Consider the following 25,536-nt stretch of genomic DNA (forward strand, 5'->3'; position numbering starts at 1 on the left):
CTGCATTGTTGGTTAAGGGCTTGTAAGTAAGCATTTCACTGTAAGGTCTAGTATTCGGCGCATGTGACAAATAAAATTTGATTTGATTTAAACATTTCTGGGATCTTTTATTTCAGCTCATGAAACATGGTACCAACACTTTACATGTTGCGTTTATATTTTTGTTCAGTGTATATATATATATATATATATATATATTTATGTGTTTGATAAGATGAGAGATTCTCTCAGGGAACCCCATTTTAATGACAGGGGACCCCACATGGGTCCCTGACCCCAAGTACTACTAACCTCTCTCTCTGCTTGCTTCCTCTCTGTGTGTCTCCTTTGCCTCCTGCATTGCAGCCTGCCTCACCACTGTATGTCTCTCTACTCTGTCTCTCTACTCTCTGTAATGAGAATTTAAGATTATAGCTGTCTTAATTTCAGTCAACTGCTACTGCTAAGGTCAGGCTCCATTTAACATTAGCTTCTAACTTCATCCTTCTGGTCAGCTAGTTCTAGCTAGCTAGCTGGCTAACAGTATCCAGAGCCCTTGAGCTAACTAGCTAACGTAAACTAGCTAGCCACCTGACTGAAATATCAGCGACTATTTACCAGTTGTACCATTCTCAGAGAGTCAGTTTTTTTTTGTATGTGTGTTGAAACGGCAGGAGTCGAGCGACGTTTAACAAATTGCCTCATGTCCAGTCGCAAGCCCACTGTCAGTGGCATCTCTACATGCCACTTGCCAGCGTTGGTCAGTCTGGGCTGAGGTGGTTCATTTCACGTCTCGGCCTGTGCCGTGGGCAGAGTTCTTCCATTGGACAGAGTGGTGAATGAATGCGCTGTTCACATAAGGAGCATACCTGAATCATGATTCCACTCGTTCACAGAGAGGCAGGTGCGATTAGAACACAGATCATTGACTCGGCTCAAGAATATTAACGTTTCGAGCGTTTATCAACGCTGCGAACGCTATACTAAGTGGGTAAACGATAATTAACTAAATAAAAAGGTGAGTAAATGCTATTTCACAAATATAAAGGTGAGTTTACCCTCCACTACATCCCTGAGCATAGCCTACCTGTGTATTTTCCCCTAGTAGCACGTACTGTTGAGTTTTGGCCAAATTAGAGAAAAATGCGGTAGTGTTGTCTTACAGTAACATTATACTACACTATTATATTTGGTTCTGTTATGTAGAATATTATCATTATGTGATCTTGCAGACATTGATTCAGCTTTAAACTAACTTTAGATCACCATTCGAGCACCATTCGCCAGAGTCGCCTGTTCTCTACGAGAATAAACACATGCACAGAACGTGTCCGCACATGTGCAGAAGCTTCAGGATCTTTAGTCTGGGGATCCGCAGCCACTCCGTTATCTCTATGGGTACACCACTCTGAGGGTACTCTCCTCCCCTAGTCCTTAGTAGTACGCACCTAATAATTAGTGAGTTTTTCCCTTTGCGCCTCTCTCTCTCTCTCTCTCTCTCTCTCTCTCTCTCTGTATCCGAGACAGCTCTCTCTCTCTCTCTCTCTGTTTCTCTTCCTCCATCTCTCTTTCTTTCTCCTTCTCCTTCTTTCCCTCTCTTTCTTATTAATGAGAGCCTTTCCCTTCAATGTTCTCTCTCTCTCTCCATCCCTCCCTCCCCACTTGGGGGGGGGGGGGGGGGGGGGGGGATTATAGTTCTGTTCTGCTCGGAGCAGTGAGTGAGAATGGCAGTGAGCCGTGACAGGATGGATGCTGCTATGTCATAATTAAAACTATTGACACATCTCCTCTCTAGTTAAGTAGATGCTTAAGTGATAATGCCTTCATCTCGGGCCAGCAAACCGTGCCAATATATCCACCAAACACCGGCTTCAAGGGCATTATCACTTTTATACAACGGGTTACCAACATATTAAATAATGATTGAAATATTTTCATTAAAAACATTATTTATTCATACTATTTCATCCTTCCATGAGATATAGTCCCCACACAAATCTAGGGTTGCTACCCAAGCCGGCTGGTCGTTCGTTCTATCTGTTTGGTTGCTAGAGATGGGACCCAGTCGTTAAGTATTTTTATTCTAAATCTATGGACACGACCCAGTCGTTCGTTCTAAATGTTCCGTTGCCATGATGGCTGGCAACGTTCTTATCATTTGCTTGCTAGCTAGCCAACTTCAGCTAACACAGTCGCGTCAAACAGTGCAGCCAGAATAACAGAAAAGTAGCTGCATTTGTGTTTGTTTAAGCTGTTTTCTAGTGATCCATAACAATGAGTTAATGATTTCGCCTGGCATAGAACTGTCACGGTGCTGTGTATAGGTGTGGTGTAGAATCAGGCGCAGGCAGCAGAGGGTAAGTCCAACAAGACTTTACTAAAGCACAAAATTAATCCAAAACAGCCCGGAGGCAAAAAGACGCACACAGGCGTAAATGCAAGCGCACACACAGGTGCGTAAAGCTCTCCTAACACAACGAGGAGTAAGCTAAGGAAAAATAGCGTACCGACACGGGTAGCGCAACCATGACACGAACAATTACACACAACACTAACCTAACAACAAGGAAACTAAATAGGGTGCTAAATGAGACCTAACACAAAACAGGTGTGACTAACAGACCAAACCAAACAAACACGAAACATAGAGCGGTGGCAGCTAGAACTCCGGAGACGACGACCGGCGAAACCTGCCCGAACAAGGAGGAGGAGCCGCCTCGGCCGAAACCGTGACAGTACCCCCCCCTTGACCTCGGGGACGACCAGTGGGACGCGGAGCAGGGCGCGTAGGATGACCACGATGGAATTCGGTCATCAGGGACGGATCCAGAATGTCCCTCCTTGGCACCCAGCACCGCTCCTCCGGACCGTACCCCTCCCACTCCACGAGATATTGGAGACCCCCCATCCGGCGTCTCGAATCCAGGATGGTCCGAACCGTGTACGCCGGAGCCCCCTCGATGTCCAACGGGGGCGGAGGAGTCTCCTCAATCTCAAAGTCCTGGAGTGGACCAGCTACCACCGGCCTGAGGAGAGACACATGGAACGAGGGGTTAATATTCTTGTAATCAATAGGTAGTTCTAACCTGTAACTCACCTCGTTCAATCTCCTCAGGACTTTAAAAGGCCCCACAAACCGCCGACCCAGCTTCCGGCAGGGCAGGCGGAGGGGCAGGTTTCTGGTTGAGAGCCAGACTCGATCTCCAGGTGCGTACACTGGCCCCTCACTGCGGTGTAGGTCGGCGCTCGTCTTCTGTCGACGTATGGCACGCTGCAGATGGACGTGTGCAGCGTCCCACGTCTCCTCCGAGCGCCGCACCCACTCATCCACAGCGGGGGCCTCGATCTGGCTCTCATGCCATGGTGCCAGAACCGGCTGGTACCCTAATACACACTGAAAAGGGGTTAGTTGGGTGGAGGAGTGGCGGAGAGAGTTCTGTGCCATCTCGGCCCAGGGCACATATCTCGCCCACTCCTCCGGCCGGCCCTGACAATATGACCTCAGAAACCTACCCACATCCTGGTTGACTCGTTCAACCTGCCCATTACTCTCCGGGTGGTAACCCGAGGTAAGGCTCACCGAGACCCCCAAACGTTCCATAAATGCTCTCCAGACTCTGGAGGTAAACTGGGGGCCTCGATCGGACACTATATCCTCGGGCACCCCGTAATGCCGGAAGACGTGAGTAAATAGAGCCTCAGCGGTCTGTAGGGCCGTAGGAAGACCCGGCATGGGAAGGAGACGACAGGCCTTCGAGAACCGATCCACAACGACCAGGATGGTGGTATTCCCCTGTGAGGAGGGAAGATCGGTAACAAAATCCACCGAGAGGTGAGACCAGGGTCGTTGTGGAACGGGCAGGGGCTGTAATTTACCCCTGGGCAAGTGTCTGGGCGCCTTACACTGGGCACACACTGAGCAGGAGGAGACATAAACCCTCACATCCCTGGCTAACGTTGGCCACCAGTACTTCGTACTAAGGCAGTGCACTGTCCGGCCAATACCCGGATGTCCAGAGGAGGGGGACGTGTGAGCCCAATAAATCAGCCGATCCCGGACCTCGAGCGGGACGTACACCCGACCCACCGGACACTGTGGAGGACTAGGCTCGGTGCGCAACGCCCGCTCGATCTCCGCATCGACCTCCCACACCACCGGTGCCACCAGACAAGACTCCGGTAGTATGGGAATGGACTCCACGCACCTCTCCTCCGTGTCATACTGACGGGACAGAGCATCTGCCTTCCCGTTCTGGGACCCAGGGATGTAAGTGATCTTGAACACAAACCGGGCGAGAAACATAGTCTATCAAGCCTGGCGAGGATTCAGTCTCCTAGCTGCCCGAATGTATTCCAGGTTACGATGGTCGGTCAGAATGAGGAAAGGGTGCTGAGCCCCCTCAAGCCAATGCCTCCACACCTTTAGGGCCTGTACTACGGCTAACAGCTCCCTGTCCCCTACGTCATAATTCCGCTCCGCCGGACTGAGCTTCTTAGAATAAAAAGCACAGGGGCGGAGCTTAGGTGGTGTACCGGATCGTTGAGAAAGAACTGCCCCGATACCGGCCTCAGACGCGTCCACCTCAACTTGGAAGGGTAAAGTGGGATCCGGGTGCGCCAACACCGGAGCCGAGGTAAACAGGTCCTTCAGTCTCCCAAAGGCCCTGTCCGCCTCAGCTGACCACTGCAAGGGCACCGGACCCCCCTTCAGAAGAGACGTTATGGGAGCTGCCACCTGTCCAAAACCCCGGATAAACCTCCGGTAGTAATTCGCAAAACCCAAGAACCGCTGCACCTCTTTAACCGTAGTTGGGGTTTGCCAATTACGCACGGCGGACACTCGGTCCACCTCCATTCTCACCCCTGACGCAGACAACTGGTAACCCAAAAAGGAAACTGACTCCTGGAAGAACAGACATTTCTCAGCTTTGACATACAGGTCATGCTCCAACAGTCTCCTCAATACCCTGCGCACCAGGGCTACATGCTCGGCCCGAGTAGCACTGTACACAAGAATATCATCTATGTACACCACTACTCCCTGCGCCTGCATGTCCCGGAAAAGTTCGTCTACAAACGATTGGAAGACTGATGGAGCATTCATTAACCCATATGGCATGACGAGATACTCGTAATGGCCGGAGGTAGTACTAAATGCTGTCTTCCACTCATCGCCCTCCCTAATGCGCACCAAGTTATATGCGCTCCTGAGATCCAATTTTGTGAAGAACCTTGCCCCGTGTAAGGACTCCGTCATGGTCCCAATCAGAGGAAGTGGATAGCTGTACTTCACTGTCACCTGATTGAGACCGCGGTAATCAATACACGGACGCAAACCTCCATCCTTTTTCTTCACGAAAAAGAAGCTTGAGGATGCGGGAGAAGTGGAGGCCCGTATGTATCCCTGTCTCAGAGACTCGGCAATGTAAGTCTCCATTGCCTTTTTCTCCTCCTGTGACAAAGGATACACATGGCTCCGCGGAAGCGCTGCCCCTGTCTGGAGGTCTATCGCACAATCCCCTTGTCTATGAGGTGGCAACTGTGCCGCTCTGGTCTTACTGAACACGAGCGCCAAATCCTCATACTCAGGAGGAATGTGCAGTGCTGGCATCTGGTTCGGACTCTCCACCGAGGTCGCCCCTACGGAAACACCCAGACATAACCCCTCACACTGAGCAGACCACCCTTTAAGAGCCTTCTCTCGCCACGAAATAGTAGGATCATGGGTCATCAACCAGGGAAGCCCCAGTACCACCGGATACGCAGGAGAGTCGATCAGATAGAGTTGAATCGTCTCCTCATGACCCCCCTGCGTCATCATCCTAAGTGGCGCTGTGACCTCCCCAATTAACCCAGATCCTAACGGACGACTATCTAGGGCATGTACAGGAAAGGGTTTTTCGACTGGAAGGAGGGGAATCCCTAACTTAACACAGAATCTCCGGTCTACAAAATTCCCAGCTGCGCCTGAATCGACTAGCGCCTTATGCTGGGACCGAGGTGCAACCTGTGGGAAACAAACAGGTAAGGTAATGTGTACGACAGAAAGCTCTGGGTAAGTAGGGCGCCTACTCACCTGGGTGGACTCCCCACTGTATGACCTGCTCTCTCCCTCCCCAGGGGACCTCCCCAGCACCTAGCCGCGGTGTGCCCTCCGCGCCCACACTTGGTGCAGGAGACTGCCCCCCTCGGGCTCCTACCTCTTCTCCCTCTAGCGCCAGCACCTCCAAGCTCCATCGGACACTGCTCGGAGGCGCTGGAGGGTGGAATGGGGGGCCCCCACCTGGGACGTCCGCGGGTCGCCAGCAGGTTGTCCAGTCGAATGGCCATGTCCACCAGCTGGTCAAATGTTAGTGTAGTGTCCCTGCAGGCTAACTCCCTGCGGACGTCCTCCCGAAGGCTACATCTGAAGTGGTCTATGAGGGCCCTCTCATTCCACCCCGCATCAGCCGCTAGAGTCCGGAACTCCAGCGCAAACGCCTGAGCGCTCCTCATCCCCTGTCGGAGGTGGAATAGACGTTCCCCCGCCGCTCTCCCCTCTGGTGGATGGTCGAAGACCGCACGGAAGCGACGGGAGAACTCCGCATAGGTGACTGTGGCGGCGTCTATTCCCCTCCATTCGGCGTTGGCCCACTCCAACGCCTTGCCGGTGAGACAGGAGATGAGGGCGGAAACGCTCTCGTATCCCGAGGGCGCCGGGTGTATGGTGGCAATGTAGAGCTCCACTTGTAAGAGGAACCCCTGACACCCGGCAGCGGTGCCGTCGTACGCCCTCGGGAGCGAGAGCCGAATCCCACTGGGTTCCGGTCGATGGACGGGCTGGCTGTCCGGTGGTGATGGTGCGATAGGTGGGGCTGTGGGAACCCCGCTGGTCTCCCATCGTCGAAGGGTGTCCATGATGCCCTCCAAGGCGTGCCCGATTCGGTTGATCCGGTGCTCTTGACCAAGGAGACGCTCCTCCATGGGGTCGACGGGTGCTCCTGCTGATTCCATTAAAAGGTGTGTAATTCTGTCACGGTGCTGTGTATAGGTGTGGTGTAGAATCAGGCGCAGGCAGCAGAGGGTAAGTCCAACAAGACTTTACTAAAGCACAAAATTAATCCAAAACAGCCCGGAGGCAAAAAGACGCACACAGGCGTAAATACAAGCGCACACACAGGTGCGTAAAGCTCTCCTAACACAACGAGGAGTAAGCTAAGGAAAAATAGCGTACCGACACGGGTAGCGCAACCATGACACGAACAATTACACACAACACTAACCTAACAACAAGGAAACTAAATAGGGTGCTAAATGAGACCTAACACAAAACAGGTGTGACTAACAGACCAAACCAAACAAACACGAAACATAGAGCGGTGGCAGCTAGAACTCCGGAGACGACGACCGGCGAAACCTGCCCGAACAAGGAGGAGGAGCCGCCTCGGCCGAAACCGTGACAAGAACATTTACACTCTTCAGAGGAGCTAGCCAACTACACAGCTAACACAATCACTTCAAACTGAAGCTGTTGCAAATGTCGGAGAGACAGACAAGGTTAATACAAATCTCTGCTGTTGACAACCAAACGCTAGTCTAAAAGAAATGGGAGATAATGTCTAGATGCTTTTTACAGTGGAGATCAAGTTTATAAATTGCCTGGCTGGGCTGTTGAGACAGTGGATTGCGCAGTCAGATGGAATAGTGAATAGGCATTTCAACGTCTTAGCTTTAGCCGGTGGTAACTTGTGGAATAGACACCGACTAAAATGCGGTTTTAACCAATCAGCATCCATGATTAGACCCACCCGTTGTATAATGAAGAATAATTAAGCTATTGTCTATGGTCTAGCCAGCTGACATTCAGGGTTGTGTCCAAAATGGCACCCTGTTCCCTATTCAGATAACTACTTTTGACTAAGGCCCTTAGGGCTCTCCATAGGGAATTAGGGTGTCATTTCGGATGCAACCAAGTTTCAAGCTTTATTAGTCGTATGTATGGGATACACATGGTATACACCGTCTGCACTTATGCACTTATAGACTGTCCGGACACTGAGGATGGTCATTGCAAAATTATCATGTTTTGGTCAATTAAAAATGTATTTGTGGAGTTTGATGTGTGTTAGGGGTTATTGTCTTGCTGGAAGATCCACTTGCGACCAAGTTTCAGCCTCCTGGCAGAGGCAACATAGCCTCGTACGAACCATCCTGATCTCGCGAGCTTACATTCTGTTGTTTCGCTACACGGATACAGTTATAATATAATTCTACTTGGTAAATGTAGTATACTATAATTGCAGCAGCCTCAAGTGCCAGAGGTATAGCTGCTCAAATACAATGAACTGTGAAATAACCAGCCAAGGATGTCCAGGGTGAGCCTGAAGAGCTCTCTGTAACATAGAATTACAAATGGTATTGTAGTTAGTAAATGGTGAATCAGTTGTTTAGCCCCTTGTGACAGACTGTTAACATACATGAATAAGACAAATTGAGTAGTTGGAATGGCCAGCACACGTGAGATTTGGTTCTGGGTCCCTTACGAGATTAGTTCTTATTTAGGTGACTCAGAGGGTAAAAAATACTGTATAGCAGCAAGCTGCAGTATGTAAGCCAGTGGCATACAAAGAGAAATATAGAAGTAAGCTATATGTAAGCCACTGGATAAATGTAGCCTACAAAGAAAAACTCAAAGAAAAAAAACCTGAGCCTTCCACTTAGGGACAAGGATTGAGCAGCCAGCAAGGTGAACTGAAAAACTCTTCAGTAACATTCACTGGCAAGGTTTGCAATTTCATGTGGTTTTCGGAATCTACTTGTCTTCATACCCCACCAGGCCTTGTATAGCCTATGTGAGATACTGATGGCAACAACAGCAACAGCAATCGCAAACCAATTCAAACCAAACCAATTCAATAAACTATTAACTGGATGGACACTAAATCCAAATGCTACCTCCCACTGCACTGAGAGTCCATGATAATACCAAGGTACTACTAGAGCTGCTGTCTGAGTATGAGCTGTGTTGAATGCTTGTGGCCAGCCACTGAGTGAATAAGTTGTGTGTGTGTGTGTGTCACGCTACGACCCAACGCTATCAACAACGCAGACGTTATTTTGTGTGTGTGTTTGAGTGTGTGCATGCATCTGTCTCTGTGTGTGCATGTATGCTTCTGTCTGTCTGTGTGTGTGTGTGTGTGTGTGTGTGTGTGTGTGTGTGTGTGTGTGTGTGTGTGTGTGTGTGTGTGTGTGTGTGTGTGTGTGTGTGTGTGTGTGACGCACGCCACGTTGTTAACAAGAACACCTAGATACCCACGTCAGAGTACACCTTCTGCCTACTCCACTGTCCCCAGGCTGAGATGAGAACAGAGGTCTATTCCTGCTAGAGGAACAGCGGCTGGGTCCCACAGGCACCATTCAATATACCCTGCTGCTGTTTGCTGATGAAGAAATGGAGAAGCACAGGCGACATGACTCATCAGCACATTAACCAAATTATTGACATATGTGATCCCGGCAGGAAATTAACCCACAATCTTTGCGTTGCTAGTGGCGTCAGGGTTTTACCAACTGAGCCCGCACAAGACAATGGAGGTAGCAAGGCCAACAATGAAAACCCACCACAATGAAGACCATCAAAGCGACACTGTAAATTGTTGTTTTCACTAACCGCCTGATGACTTTGCTGTGACACACACAAATGGTCCCTTGTGTCTCTGGTTTTCTGTGATGTTCCTAATCCTAATTTAATCTGACGGCTGTATTGTAGCCCTACTACTCTTTACTGACACACACCACACACACACACTTTTTCTTTCTCTCTCTCTCTCTCTTACATACTCTCTCTCTTTCTCTCTCACACACTCTCTCTCTCTCTCACACAAACACATTCACTCTCACATTCACTCTCTCTCTATCTATCTCTCTTCACTGACAGATTCCTAGAAGAGATCCAGCCCAGTGGCTGAGACATATGTGGAGGGAATAGGACACACACATGCATTTGCATGATACACAACCAACAACACACATCCAGTGCAATTAGCTTCGGGAAATTACAAGTGCATTTGATAGCTTCCTGCAGGAGGAGCAGGCAAGGAACAAAGTGGGTGTGTGGTACATGGAATTCATTTGGAATGTAATGAAATAGCCATTTTCCTGGATATTATCTTTCTGGTATTGCCAGCCTTTGGTTCACACACTGCTACAGTACTATTTACATTTACATTTTAGTAAATGTACTGTACTATGTATGTGTGCAATGGGTGGAGCTGATTGAGAAATAATCTGTGTGTACACAGAATGCATTTCAATATTGATTTTTTTGTACAATGATAGATAATATAATAATCATATAGGCCTAATTATAATTATAATGCTTCCAGTGTTTTTTTTTAGGGTAAGTAATGTGAATTCTACCATTTGCATTTGTGCTGTTTGATCAAAGTGTCCTCATTCAGTCTGTCTGTTTCGCCATCAAATCAAATTTTATTTGTCACATGCGCCGAATACAACAGGAAATGCTTACTTACAAGCCCTTAAACAACAATGCAGTTTTAAGAAAGAATACCCAAAAGAATATCACAAAAAAATACAATATAAAATAATACGAAATAAAAGTAACAAATAATTAAAGAGCAGCAGTAAAAATAACAACAGCGAGGCTATGTACAGTGAGGGAAAAAAGTATTTGATCCCCTGCTGATTTTGTACGTTTGCCCACTGACAAAGAAATTATCAGTCTATAATTTTAATGGTAGGTTTATTTGAACAGTGAGAGACAGAATAACAACAAAAAAATTCAGAAAAACGCATGTCAAAAATGTTATAAATTGATTTGCATTTTAAGTGCCCTTGAGCAAGGCACTTAACCCTAATTGCTCCTGTAAGTCGCTCTGGATAAGGGTGTCTGCTAAATGACTAAAAATGTTTTTTTTTTTAAATGAGGGAAATAAGTATTTGACCCCCTCTCAATCAGAAAGATTTCTTTGCTCCCAGGTGTCTTTTATACAGGTAACGAGCTGAGATTAGGAGCACACTCTTAAAGGGAGTGCTCCTAATCTCAGTTTGTTACCTGTATAAAAGACACCTGTCCATAGAAGCAATCAATCAATCAAATTCCAAACTCTCCACCATGGCCAAGACCAAAGAGCTCTCCAAGGATGTCAGGGACAAGATTGTAGACCTACACAAGGCTGGAATGGGCTACAAGATCATCGCCAAGCAGCTTGGTGAGAAGGTGACAACAGTTGGTGCGATTATTCGCAAATGGAAGAAACACAAAAGACTGTCAATCTCCCTCGGCCTGGGGCTCCATGCAAGATCTCACCTCGTGGAGTTGCAATGATCATGAGAATGGTGAGGAATCAGCCCAGAACTACACAGGAGGATCTTGTCAATGATCTCAAGGCAGCTGGGACCATAGTCACCAAGAAAACAATTGGTAACACACTACGCCGTGAAGGACTGAAATCCCGCAGCGCCTGCAAGGTCCCCCTGCTCAAGAAAGCACATATACAGGCCCGTCTGAAGTTTGCCAATGAGCATCTGAATGATTCAGAGGAGAACTGGGTGAAAGTGTTGTGGTCAGATGAGACCAAAATGGAGCTCTTTGGCATCAACTCAACTTGCCGTGTTTGGAGGAGGAGGAATGCTGCCTATGACCCCAAGAACATCATCCCCACCGTCAAACATGGAGGTGGAAACATTATGCTTTGGGGGTGTTTTTCTGCTAAGGGGACAGGACAACTTCACCGCATCAAAGGGACGATGGACGGGGCCATGTACCGTCAAATCTTGGGTGAGAACCTCCTTCCCTCAGCCAGGGCATTGAAAATGGGTCGTGGATGGGTATTCCAGCATGACAATGACCCAAAACACACGGCCAAGGCAACAAAGGAGTGGCTCAAGAAGAAGCTCATTAAGGTCCTGGAGTGGCCTAGCCAGTCTCCAGACCTTAATCCCATAGGAAATCTGTGGCGGGAGCTGAAGTTTCGAGTTGCCAAACGTCAGCCTCGAAACCTTAATGACTTGGCGAAGATCTGCAAAGAGGAGTGGGACAAAATCCCTCCTGAGATGTGTACAAACCTGGTGGCCAACTACAAGAAACGTCTGACCTCTGATTGCCAACAAGGGTTTTGCCACCAAGTACTAAGTCATGTTTTGCAGAGGGGTCAAATACTTATTTCCCTCATTAAAATGCAAATCAATTTATAACATTTTTGACATGCGTTTTTCTGGATTTTTGTTGTTGTTATTCTGTCTCTCACTGTTCAAATAAATCGACCATTAAAATTATAGACTGATCATGTCTTTGTCAGTGGGCAAACGTACAAAATCAGGGCCCTGTCAGGTGTCTGGAGCAAATCCCTCTCGTTCCGACTCATAAAATAAAAAATATTTGTCCAGTTCAAGGTGAGTAATCGCTGTTCTGATGTCCAGAAGCTCTTTTCGATCATAAGAGACGGTAGCAGCAACATTATGTACTAAATAAGTTACAAACAATGCAAAAAAACACAGAGAATAGCACGGTTGGTTAAGAGTCCATAAAACGGCAGCCATCCCCTCCGGCGCCATCATTTCATGAAATGGATGTAGACCTACGTACTATAATATGAAATCAATACAACCCTCATAAATACACCAGGCCGATGTATGACCAGATCATAGACTATATAAAGACGAATGTGTCACACCCTGATCCATTTCACCTGTCTTTGTGATTGTCTCCACCCCCCTCCAGGTGTCGCCCATCTTCCCCATTATCCCTAGTGTATTTATACCTGTGTTCTTTGTTTGTCTGTTGCCAGTTCGTTTTGTTTCGTCAAGCCTACCAGCGTTTTCCCCCTTGCTCCTGTCGTTCTCAAGTTCCTGTTTTCCAGTTTTCCTGGTTTTGACCATTCTGCCTGCCTTGACCCTGAGCCTGCCTGCCGTTCTGTACCTTTTGGACTCTGATCTGGATTACTGACCTCTGCCTGCCCTTGACCTGTCGTTTGCCTGCCCACCGTTTTTGTAATAAACTTTTGTTACTTCAACAATGTCTGCATCTGGGTCTTCTCCTGAAACATGATAGTACGAACTGGCCATGACTGACCCAGCAGACTCGGCCCAGCTCCACAACGCCATCTCCTCCCAACAAGCCACCATTGGAAGGCACAAGGAGTTGCTTCGTGGTCTCATGGAAGGGTTCCAGACCTTGGCCGAACGCCATGACCGAGCATTTAACACATTGCTGGAGCAATTCTGCGGGTTGTCTGTTAGGCAGCCTCCCATGACGGTAACCTCCCAGCCCTTCAGCAACCCGGCTGTTAGCAGCACGGCCTCCCCGGCCACCCCGGTTTCCCAAGAACCCCACTTACCTCCCCAGGAATGCTTCGCTGGAGAGTCGGGAACCTGTCTGGCATTTCTCGCTCAGTGTTCGCTCATCATCGAGCTGCAGCCCTCCTCCTTCGAATCCGGCCAATTGTCCTTAGATTCACCTTCCTCGTCTTTCTAACACTTCACTATCTTTTCACTAAAGCAAAAACAATTACGAAAGGAGTGGGACTGCCCCACTGCCCCACAATGTTATACGAATAGATTAAATCCAACTCCTCAGATACAATTAACTCTGTATAAAGAATGGACCAGCTAGATCCACTCCTGTTTACTGTAGAACTCCTGTTATCCCACTGTATCATCTACAGTACATTGTAATAAGATAAATTACAAACTCAGTACACTGTAAGATAAGATCTACAACATGGTAAGATAAGGGGCGAAAGGTAGTCTCGTGGTTAGAGCGTTGGGCCAGTAACCGACCGGTCGCTGGTTCGAATACTGGAATTGCTGTGCCCTTGAGCAAGGCAGTTAATCCTAAATGTGGGTGTTTCAGGGGGAGTTAGGATATGCAAGAAACACACTTGTGTATAACAGGACAAATATACTGAACAAAAATATAAATGCAACTTGTGTTTGTTTCATGAGCTGAAATAAAAGATCCCAAAAATGTTCCATACGCAACAACAACGTATTTATCTCAAATGTGGTGCACATCCCTGTTAGTGAGCATTTCTCCTTTGCCAAGATCATCCATCCACCTTTAAGGCATGGCATATCAAGAAGCTGATTAAACAGCATGATCATTACACAGGGCACCTTGTGCTGGGGACAACAAAAGGCCACTCTAAAAAATGCCACAGATGTCTCAAGTTTTGAGGGAGCGTGCAATTGGCATGCTGACTGCAGGAATATCCACCAGCTGTTGCCAGAGAATGTAATGTACATTTCTCTACAATAAGCCACATCCATTGTTGTTTTAGAGAATTTGGCAGTACATCCAACTGGCATCAAAACTGCAGACCATGTGTAACCACGCCAGTCCAGGACCTCCACATCCGGCTTCTTCACCAGCGGGATCATCTGAGACCAGCCATCCGGACAGCTGATGAAATTGTGGTTTGCACAACCAAAGAATTTCTGCACAAACTGTCAAAAACCGTCTCAGGGAAACTCATCTGCGTGCTCGTCGTCCTCATCAGGGTCTTGACCTAACTGCAGTTTGGCTTCGCAACTGACTTCAGTGGGCAAATGCTCACCTTCGATGGCCACTGGCACGCTGGAGAACTATGCTCTTCATGTATGAATCTCGGTTTCAAATGTACCGGGCAGATGACAGACAGCATGTTTGGCATCGTGTGGGCGAGTGGTTTGCTGATGTCAACGTTGGGAACAAAGTGTCCCATGGTGGCAGTGTGGTTATGGTATGGGCAGGCATAAGCTACGGAAAACAAAAACAATTGCATTTTATCTATGACAATTTGAATGCACAGAGATACCGTGATGAGATGAGATCCTGAGCACCATTGCCCCATCCAGGCTCTGTCGTAGCCGGCCGCGACCGGGAGACCCATGGGGCGGCGCACAATTGGCCCAGCATCGTCAAGGGTAGGGGAGGGACTGGCCGGCAGGGATGTAGCTCAGTTGGTAGAGCATGGCGTTTGCAACGCCAGGGTTGTGGGTTCGATTCCCACGGGGGACCAGTATGAGAAAAAAATTATATATATAATAATAATGTATGCACTAACTGTAAATCGCTCTGGATAAGAGCGTCTGCTAAATGACGTAAATGTAAATGTAAATTGTCGTGCCATTCATCTGCCGTCATCACCTCATGTTTCAGCATGATAATGCACAGCCTCATTTCGCAAGGATCTGTACACAATTCCTGGAAGCTGAAAAAATGCCTGCATACTCAACAGCCATGTCAACCATTGAGCATGTTTGGGATGCTCTGGATCAACGTGTACGACAGTGTGTTCCAGTTCCCGACAATATCCAACAGCCATTGAAGAGAAGTGGGACAACATTCCACAGGCCACGATCAACAGCCTGATCAACTCTATGTGAAGGAGAGGTATCGTGCTGCATGAAGCAAATTATGGTCACACCAGATACTGGCTGGTTTTCTGATACACGCCCCTACCTTTTTTTAAGGTATCTGTGACCAACAGATGTATATCTGTATTCCCAGTCATGTGAAATCCATAGATTAGGGTCTAACAAATGTATTTCAAATGATTTATTTACAGTGGGGAAAAAAAGTATTTAGTCAGCCACCAATTGTGCAAGTTCCCCCACTTTAAAAGATTAGAGAGGCCTGTAATTTTCATCATAGGTACACGTCAACTATGACAGACAAAATGAGCATTTTTTTCCAGAAAATCACATTGTAGGATTTTTTATGAATTTATTTGCAAATTATGATGGAAAATAAGTATTTGGTCAATAACAAAAGTACTTTGTTATATACCCTTTGTTGGCAATGACACAGGTCAAACGTTTTCTGTAAGTCTTCACAAGGTTTTCACACACTGTTGCTGGTATTTTGGCCCATTCCTCCATGCAGATCTCCTCTAGAGCAGTGATGTTTTGGGGCTGTCGCTGGGCAACACGGACTTTCAACTCCCTCCAAAGATTTTCTATGGGGTTGAGATCTGGAGACTGGCTAGGCCACTCTAGGACCTTGAAATGCTTCTTACGAACCCAGCCACGTTTCATCTTCAATGCCCTTGCTGATGGAAGGAGGTTTTCACTCAAAATCTCACGATACATGGCCCCATTCATTCTTTCCTTTACACGGATCAGTCATCCTGGTCCCTTTGCAGAAAAACAGCCCCAAAGCATGATGTTTCCACCCCCATGCTTCACAGTAGGTATGGTGTTCTTTGGATGCAACTCAGCATTCTTTGTCCTCCAAACACGACGAGTTGAGTTTTTACCAAAAAGTTCTATTTTGGTTTCATCTGACCATATGACATTCTGCCAATCCTCTTCTGGATCATCCAAATGCACTCTAGCAAACTTCAGACGGGCCTGGACATGTACTGGCTTAAGCAGGGGGACACGTCTGGCACTGCAGGATTTGAGTCCCTGGCGGCGTAATGTGTTACTGATGGTAGGCTTTGTTACTTTGGTCCCAGCTCTCTGCAGGTCATTCACTAGGTCCCCCCGTGTGGTTCTGGGATTTTTGCTCACCGTTCTTGTGATCATTTTGACCCCACGGGGTGAGATCTTGCGTGGAGTCCCAGATCGAGGGAGATTATCAGTGGTCTTGTATGTCTTCCATTTCCTAATAATTGCTCCCACAGTTGATTTCTTCAAACCAGGCTGCTTACCTATTGCAGATTCAGTCTTCCCAGCCTGGTGCAGGTCTACAATTTTGTTTCTGGTGTCCTTTGACAGCTCTTTGGTCTTGGCCATAGTGGAGTTTGGAGTGTGACTGTTTGAGGTTGTGGACAGGTGTCTTTTATACTGAAAACAAGTTCAAACAGGTGCCATTAATACAGGTAACGAGTGGAGGACAGAGGAGCCTCTTAAAGAAGAAGTTACAGGTCTGTGAGATCCAGAAATCTTGCTTGTTTGTAGGTGACCAAATACTTATTTTCCACCATAATTTGCAAATAAATTCTTTAAAAATCCTACAATGTGATTTTCTGGAATTTTTTTCCTCATTTTGTCTGTCATAGTTGACGTGTACCTATGATGAAAATTACAGGCCTCTCTCATGTTTTTCAGTGGGAGAACTTGCACAATTGGTGGCTGACTAAATACGTTTTTTCCCCACTGTATTTATATGAACTGTAACTCAGTAAAATCTTTGAAATTGTTGCATGTTGCGTTTATATTTTTGTTCAGTGTATAAGCACCTACCTAATAATAAGAATTATTAAGATCTACACAGTAAGATAAAAATCAACTCTTCAGATTAGAGCCAACTCTTCAGATAAGATCAATTTTTTCAGATAAGATCCAAGACAACTCTTCAACAAAATAGGTATTCAGATTGCAGGTAAATATAATTGCATGTCTCTATTCACTATTATCTCCCAGTGTCATCTCTTTTCATCTCTATTGTTGCCTGGCCTATACATATTTATGAGATATTTATGATGAGTCTATTATTATTTGCATTGCCAGCTGTGTGCATCTGTAGATAAGAGAAGAACATAGAAACGTAATTTGCAGTAGTGCTGACTTCATCATTATTGACTCCAGTTTAAAACCCAGTGGACTAGGTGGGGTGTGGATCTCTTTGTGTCTCTGAGACTCATTATAGTGTGTGTGCATGTGCGTGTGTGTATGTGTGTACTAAATGATAATTGCTCTCTGACATACTTTGCATAGACATTTTATTATAACATTTTTATATAGAGTGGCATAATCTTGTCACAGATGCCAAGCTTGTTGATGATTCAAATGAGGTGAAAACAATTAACAGATTTTGAAGTTATACAATGCCCTCACTTTACATATAGCTTAGACACCTTATTTCCCAGCAATAAAGAAAGAAGCATTCTCTCTCTCTCTCTCTCCCTTATCTAGTGAAATCCAAGCCACCCACTACACAGACACACCAGTCCAGTCACAGAGCGTGAATTATCACCTTCTCAGAAGGACTATAAAAACCTTGGAGGAAGAATGACTATGCACAAGATACACAGATCATAACTCGGAAGATCATGCTCTTGTTTCTCTCGTTCCTTTTTTCGTCAAACTCCAAAAGCAAAGCACAGTTTAGACATGATCAATCATTTCTACATGTTATTAATGACAGGACATACCAGTCGATATCAGCTCAATCCAGGCCAATTAGTCCAACACCAGCCAGAAGAGATATTGACGAAGTGATCAGTAAGTCAGTCTGATATAACAGTCAATAGTGAATTTATTGCATCCCAAATGGCACCTTATTCCCTTTTAAAGCTGCAACCAAATTCATATAGAAATGTGAGTTATAAATCTGACATTCTCATTGAAAGCAGGTCTAAGAAGCGGTAGATATGTTCTATGTGCGCTATTTCTATGTTTCTCCTGCTTACATTTCGTTTTTGAGTCTTTTGCTTTCGGTTTTGTACACCAGCTTCAAACAGCTAAAAATACAATATTTTTGGTTATGGTACAATGATTATCTACACTATACTTGCTTGTTTGTCACATAAACTGAAATTAGGCAAACTATTCGAATTGTAGCAACCAGGAAATGGTGGAGCAATTTCTGCATAGTGCATCTTTAATGTACTACTTTTGACCAGGACCCCTGGGATACTATACAGTGAATAGGGTGCCATTTGGGACGCTCGCTTGGATGTCCTTTCTGAAACTGATCACCATTGATCACCACAGCCCTATAAAGACATGCTAAGTGATCCGTGTTATTTGAGATGACAGATCTATCCCACTGGGCAAAAACTGGTTGAATCAACTTGTTTCCACGTAATTTCAACCCAAAACATCAATGTGATGATGTTGAAAAAACGTGGAAAACTGATTGGATTTGCAAAAAGTCATCAATGTAAGGCTATTTCGGGGGGGGTTTTCACCCGACTTTTAACCAAAATCCAATGCCATGGTGACATTTTGTGTTGATTTAACGTTGAATTCACGTTAGTTGACAACTCAACCAATTGTAAATCAAAACTAGACGTTGAACTGACTTCTGTGCCCAGTGGGCTATTGTCTCACAGGTCATGCAAGGAGCTCTTTCCCAATAATCGATAGCCTTGTTGGCTGATCAGAAATTATACATACCTACAGCCTATTACGGTATACTAGGGTCTACCACTACCTGAATGGATTGAATCCATGCAATAAGTGAATTGGCTATTATTCCGGAAAACTGATGCTGCAACATTAATTCATTAACTGCATTGCATATCTGGCTGGATGTAGGCTATAGGCTACAGCCATCAATTCTTGACAGTGATGTGAGAAGTTGATGATGACAAGGAGGACTGGAGGAGGATGATGACAATCAATGTCTGTATGGTTTCATCAAATCAGTTACCGCCAATACAACAAGCCTGAACTTCAGGGAAACTGTGTCCAGACTTGACCGGTAGACAGAGGGTGATACTGTTTGTAGTGTAAAGACACTGTGTAGGCCTAACCCCAGCGTCACCTTTTTGGATGATGCATCATCATCATAGCCATCATCACTAAAAGGGATGGCAACAAATCTGTCAAAAGAAGAATGAGCAGAAATAACAACTTACCGCGATGCTGACGGTGTCATCTCCTTGGAACATGGGGATGAATTTGTCCCCACGGATAATTTCGGACTGATTCAGAGGACGGAAGCGACATAGCACCTTGATGTTACATTCTGCGCTAGCTTCGGCCATTGTGAGAAAGGAATCTGATGCGCCTCCAAAAGGCAAAATATATTTTTTTGAAAACAAGTTACTTTTTGCCTTAGACTATTTCATCTAACATCTGCCCTACTGATCTCGACAATCTCTTTTTTTGCAATGGACAAACTGAGAGTTGGCAGGAATGAGAAATGAGAATTTTGAAAGAGAATTTTCTGCTTTTCGATAAATAAAAAAATTGGTTATGTACATTTCGGAGAGTTTGAGACTTAAAATAGCACACAAACAAATAAATATAATTGAATAGGGCAAAATATTTATAATAGTTTGTCCATGCAGTCCGTTATAATTTAAATGTTAAGAGTATTCCGAGCGGCTCCGGCTCCAGACGGTCAGCTGTTGTAGTGAGAGACGCAGGAGGAGAGATTTCTGAAGCTTGCCTTTGCCGAGGCTTAGCATCAGCGGCAGGTCTTGTCTTTAGCACCGGGCGTGGTCTGCACGGATCCAAGCCAACGTTAAAGTGGTAGCCTACTCGCATCATTCTCATCAGCACCACTGATGATAGAGCGGGTGCCTATGGACCAAATCTGGTGTTATATTTTGTCTAATAGCCCCATCATGCGACCATTGCCCCATTATTTTACAATTCATTTGACATAGTCGGTTTATTTAACTATACTTAGGCTATTTAGGCCACTCACATCTAGCCTAACAAACGTTTTGATTCACAATATGTTGTCCCTTATTCCAATGGCCAATTTCATAAAAACATGCTTTTATGATTCATTCACTAGGCCAGGGTTATCCAACCCTGTTCCTGGAGAGGTACCCTTCTGTAGGTTTTCACTCCAACCCCGGTTGTAAGATTCAGTTTATCAACCTGCTAATTATTATAATCAGGTGCGCTAGATTGGGGTTGGAGCAAAAACCTACAAGACGGTAGATCTCAATGAACAGGGTTGGATAGCCCTGGTTTATTAGGACCGTGGTACATTTACGTCATTTAGCATCTTATCCAGAGCGACTTACAGGAGCAATTAGAGTTAAGTGCCTTGCTCAAGGGCACATCGACAGATTTTTCACCTAGTTGGCTCGGGGATTAGAACCAGCGACCTTTCGGTTACTGGCACAACGCTCTTGACCACAAAACTACTGCCGCCCCCTGGTAAAATTGGTTTGAGAAATTCGTACCATCAAACTTCAATAGCTCGCGAATGATTTGAGCTACATACCTCAGGTTCTTCATGAAGGAAAAAAGGTGTACAACATTGCAAAGGTCTTATTTTTCAGATTCCGACCAGAGTTTCATAATCACATGGCAATTGCGTAGGCAGCCTGGCACCAAGTCAATGCAACTAGTTAGGGACCGTCAACAAAGTGCATGATCACAATATTAAAATGTCAATATCTCTTCAACCACGTGACTAAACAACCTTTTTTTTTTTTTTCAATTGTCCATTTGTCCAATGTCCAATTGTCCATTATTTCTTACCTAGAGAGGCATGTTGAGCACCCTTTGGTTTTCTCATAAAATGCTTCCAAAATGTTTATATATATACACTGAACAAAAATATAAACACAACATGTAAAGTGTTGGTCCCATGTTTCATGAGCTGAAATAAAAGATCCCAGAAATTTTCCATACACACAAAAAACGTATTTCTCTCAAATGTTGTGCACAAATTTGTTTACATCCCTGTTAGTGAGCAATTGTTCTTTGCCAAGTTTAATCCATCCACCTGAAAGGTGTGGCATATCAAAAAGCTGATTAAACAGCATGATCATTACACAGGTCCACCTTGTGCTGGGGACAGTAAAAGGCCACTCTAAAAAAAGCAGTTTTGTCACATAACACAATGCCACAGATGTCTGACGATTTGAGGGAGTGTGCAATTGGCATGCTGACTGCAGAAATGTCCACCAGAGCTGTTGCCAGATAATTGAATGTTAATTTCTCTACCAAAAGCTGCCTCCAACATTGTTTTAGAGAATTTGGCAGTACGTCCTACCGGCCTCACAACCGCAGACCATGTGTAACCACGCCAGACCAGGACCTCCACATCTGGCGTCTTCACCAGCGGGATCGTCTGAGCCCAGCCACCCGGACAGCTGATGAAACTGTGGGTTTGCACAACCAAATAATTTCTGCACAAACTGTCAGAAACTGTCTCAGGGAAGCTCATCTGTGTGCTCGTCGTCCTCACCAGGGTCTTGACCTAACTGCAGTTCGACATCGTGACCGACTTCAGTGGGCAAATGCTCACCTTCGATGGCCGCTGGCACGCTAAAGAAGTGTGCTCTTCACAGATTAATCTAGGTTTCAACTGTACTGGGTAGATGGCAGACAGCGTGTATGGTGTTGTGTGGGCGAGCGGTTTGCTGATATGAACTTTGTGAACAGAGTGCCCCATGGTGGCGGTGGGGTTAGGGTATGGGCAGGCATAAGATACGGACAACAAACACAACTGCATTTTATCGATGGAAATTTGAATGCACGGAGATAACGTGACGAGATCCTGAGCACCATTGTCGTGCCATTCATCCGCCGCCATCACCTGATGTTTCAGCATGATAATGCACAGCACCATGTCGCAAGGATCTGGAAGTTGAAAATGTCTCAATGATTCCATGGCCTGCATACTCACCAGACATGTCACCCATTGAGCATGTTTGGCATGCTCTGAATCGACATATACAACAGTGTGTTCCAGTTCCCGCCAATATCCAGCAACTTCGCTCAGCCATTGAAGAGTAGTGGGACAACATTCCACAATCAACAGCCTTATGAACTCTATGCGAAGGAGATGTGTCGCGCTGCATGGGGCAAATGGTGGTCACACCAGATACTGACTGGTTTTCTGATCCACGCCACTACCTTTTTTAAAAGGTATCTGTGACCAACAGATGCATATCTGTATTCCCAGTCATGTGAAATCCATAGATTAGGGACTTATTAATTAATTTCAGTTGACTGATTTCCTTATATGAACTGTAACTCAGTAAAGTCTTTGAAATTGTTGCATGTTGTAGTTATATTTTTGTTCAGTGTATATATATATATATTCATAAAATCACTTACAATTCAATAGCTCCTTGATCACTTGACCTAGGCACCTCAAACCAACTTCATATTGTTCACAGGACAAACATTGCACACCCCACGGTTTTCCCATAAAGTGCTTACACGGTTTTATATTAATATTTGAAACTTTAACATTTAAATAGCTCTTCAACCACATGACTTAGCAACCTCATTTCAACTCTTATTTATTCCTTACATAGAGAGTTATGTTTTTTAAATACCGTGACTTTGTTGATCTTAAGCCATTTTGCCAAAACTTTGGAAGTATGCTTGGGGTCATTGTCCATTTGGAAGACCCATTTGCGACCAAGCTTTAACTTCCTGACTGATGTATTGAGATGTTGCTTCAATATATACACATAATTTTCCTTCCTCATGATGCCATCTATTTTGTGAAGTGCACCAATCCCTCCTGCAGCAAAGCACCCCCACAGCATGATGCTGCCACCCCCGTGCTTCACGGTTGGGATGGTGTTCTTCGGCTTGAAAGCCTGCCCCTTTATCCTACAAACATAACAATGGTAATTATGGCCAAACAGTTATTTTTGTTATTTTTGTTTAATCAGACCAGAGGACATTTCTCCAAAAAGTACGATCTTTGTCCCCATGTGCAGTTGCAAACCGTAGTCTGTCTTTTTTATGGCCGTTTTGGAGCACTGGATTCTTCCTTGCTGAGCGGCCTTTCAGGTTATGTCAATATAGAACTCGTTTTACTGTGGATATAGATACTTTTGTACCTGTTTCCTCCAGCATCTTCACAAGGTCCTTTGCTGTTGTTCTGGGATTGATTTGCACTTTTCGCACAAAGGTACGTTCATCTCTAGGAGACAGAACGCGTCTCCTTCCTGAGCGGTATGACGGCTGCGTGGTCCCACAGTGTTTATACTTGCGTACTATTGTTTGTACAGATGAACGTGGTACCTTCAGGCTTTTGGAAATTGCTCCCAAGGATGAACCAGACTTGTGGAGGTCCCAAAAAAAAAATCAGAGGTCTTGGCTGATTATTTTTGATTATTGTTGCACAGCCTTTGGTATTTTTCATAAAATGATTCCAACAAAATCACGGAAAATGCAATAGCTCCTTAGGGACACCCTTTGGATTTCGGAAACATTGATTACATTATCCTTTACCTTAATTCATTAGTTAACCTTTGACCTTTGACTTGGAATGTCAATTGCTCCTTGATTACATGACCTAGACACCTCAAACCAACTTTGGAATGTTCACAGGGTAGGGACATACATAACACACCCTTTCAATTTCAGAAAAATTGTTGCATTTCTTGGAGCTGGCTGGCCTTACCCAGGATGAAGAGCAGCTCCGTCTTGTCGAGGTCTAAGCTGAGATATCTGCCAGGCACGCAGATATGCGTGTTGCCACCTGGGTGTCAAAAGGGGGGAAGGAGAAAATAGCAATGATGGGAGAGACCATGTGAGGATATTGAATGCACCAATTTGTAAGTTGCTCTGGATAAGAGCGTCTGCTAAATGACTTAAATGTAAATGATTTGACAGAGCTGAGTGACTTGGTGTATAGAGAGAAGAGGAGAGGGCCTAGAACCGAGCCTTGGGGGACACCTGTAGTGAGAGTATGTGGCACAGACACAGATCCTCTCCACGTCACCTGGTAGGAGCACCCTGCAGGGTAAGATGCAATCCAAGAGTGTCCAGAGCCTGAGACGCCCAGCCATGAGATGGTGGAGAGAAGGATCTGAATGTTCACAGTGTCGAAGGCAGCGGATCTAGGAGGATGAGAACACAGGAGAGAGAGTCAGCTTTGGCAGTGCGGAGAGCCTCCATGACACAGAGGAGAGCAGTCTCAGGTGAGTGACCCATCTTGAAGCCTGACTGGTTAGGGTTAAGAAGATCATTCAGATAGAGATAGCGAGAGAGTTGGTCAGAGACAGCACGCTCAAGTGTTTTGGAACCACCAAGACTCTTCCTAGAGTTGGCCGCCCGGCCAAACTAAGCAATCGGGGGAGAAGGGCCTTGGTCAGGGAGGTGACCAAGAACCTGATGGTCACTCTGTCAGAGCTCTAGAGTTCCTCTGTGGAGATGGGTGAACCTTCCAGAAGGACAACCATCTCTGCAGTGCTCCACCAATCAGGCATTTATGGTAGAGTGGCCAGATGGAAGCCACTCCACAGTAAAAGGCACATGACAGCCCGCTTTGAATTTGCTAATTCACCCTACGGTGAAGCAAGGTGATGGCAGAATCATGCTGTGAGGATGTTTTTCAACGGCAGGGACTGGGAGACTAGTCAGGATCAAGGCAAAGATTAACAGAGCAAAGTACAGAGAGATCCTTGATGTAAACCTGTTCCAGAGAGCTCAGGACCTCAGACTGGGGCAAAGGTTCACCTTCCAACAGGACAACGACCCTAAGTACACAGCCAAGACAACGCAGGAGTGACTTCGGGACAAGTCTCTGAATGTCCTTGAGTGGCCCAGTCAGAGCCCGGACTTGAACCCGATCAAACATCTCTGGAGAGACCTGAAAATAGCTGTGCAGCGACGCTCCCCATCCAAGCTGACAGAGCTTGAGAGGATCTGCAAAGAAGAATGGGAGAAACTCCCCAAATACAGGTGTACCACGCTTGTAGCATCATACCCAAGAAGACTCGAGGTTGTAATCGCTGCCATAGGTGCTTCAACAAAGTACTGAGTAAAGGGTCTGAATATATATGTAAATGTCATTTTTCAGTTTTGAATTTTTTATGCATTTGCAAAAATGTCTAAAAACCTGTTTTTGCTTTTTTATTATGGGGTATTGTGTGTAGATTAATGAAGAATAACAAACAATTTAATCCATTTTAGAATAAGGCTGTAACATAACAGAACGTGGAAAAAGTAAAGGGGTCTGAATAC

The 25,536-nt window shown here is 45.6% G+C and overlaps 1 protein-coding gene across 1 annotated transcript in view; it reads right to left on the reverse strand.

Annotated features, from left to right (window-relative positions):
• Positions 1 to 19,619, reverse strand: part of LOC311133166 (kinesin heavy chain-like) — a gene marked incomplete at both ends in the record, with an annotated part of 162,871 nt that extends 143,252 nt beyond the window's left edge. The window contains one exon of the mRNA XM_084166607.1: positions 19,491 to 19,619. Coding sequence (XP_084022733.1) covers positions 19,491 to 19,619 — 129 coding nt within the window. The remainder of the gene's footprint in view (positions 1 to 19,490) is intronic.
• Between the last annotated feature and the right edge of the window lie 5,917 nt (positions 19,620 to 25,536).

Source organism: Coregonus lavaretus (assembly GCF_964263955.1).
Source record: "Coregonus lavaretus genome assembly, chromosome: 8".
Classification (NCBI taxonomy): Eukaryota; Metazoa; Chordata; class Actinopteri; order Salmoniformes; family Salmonidae; genus Coregonus; species Coregonus lavaretus.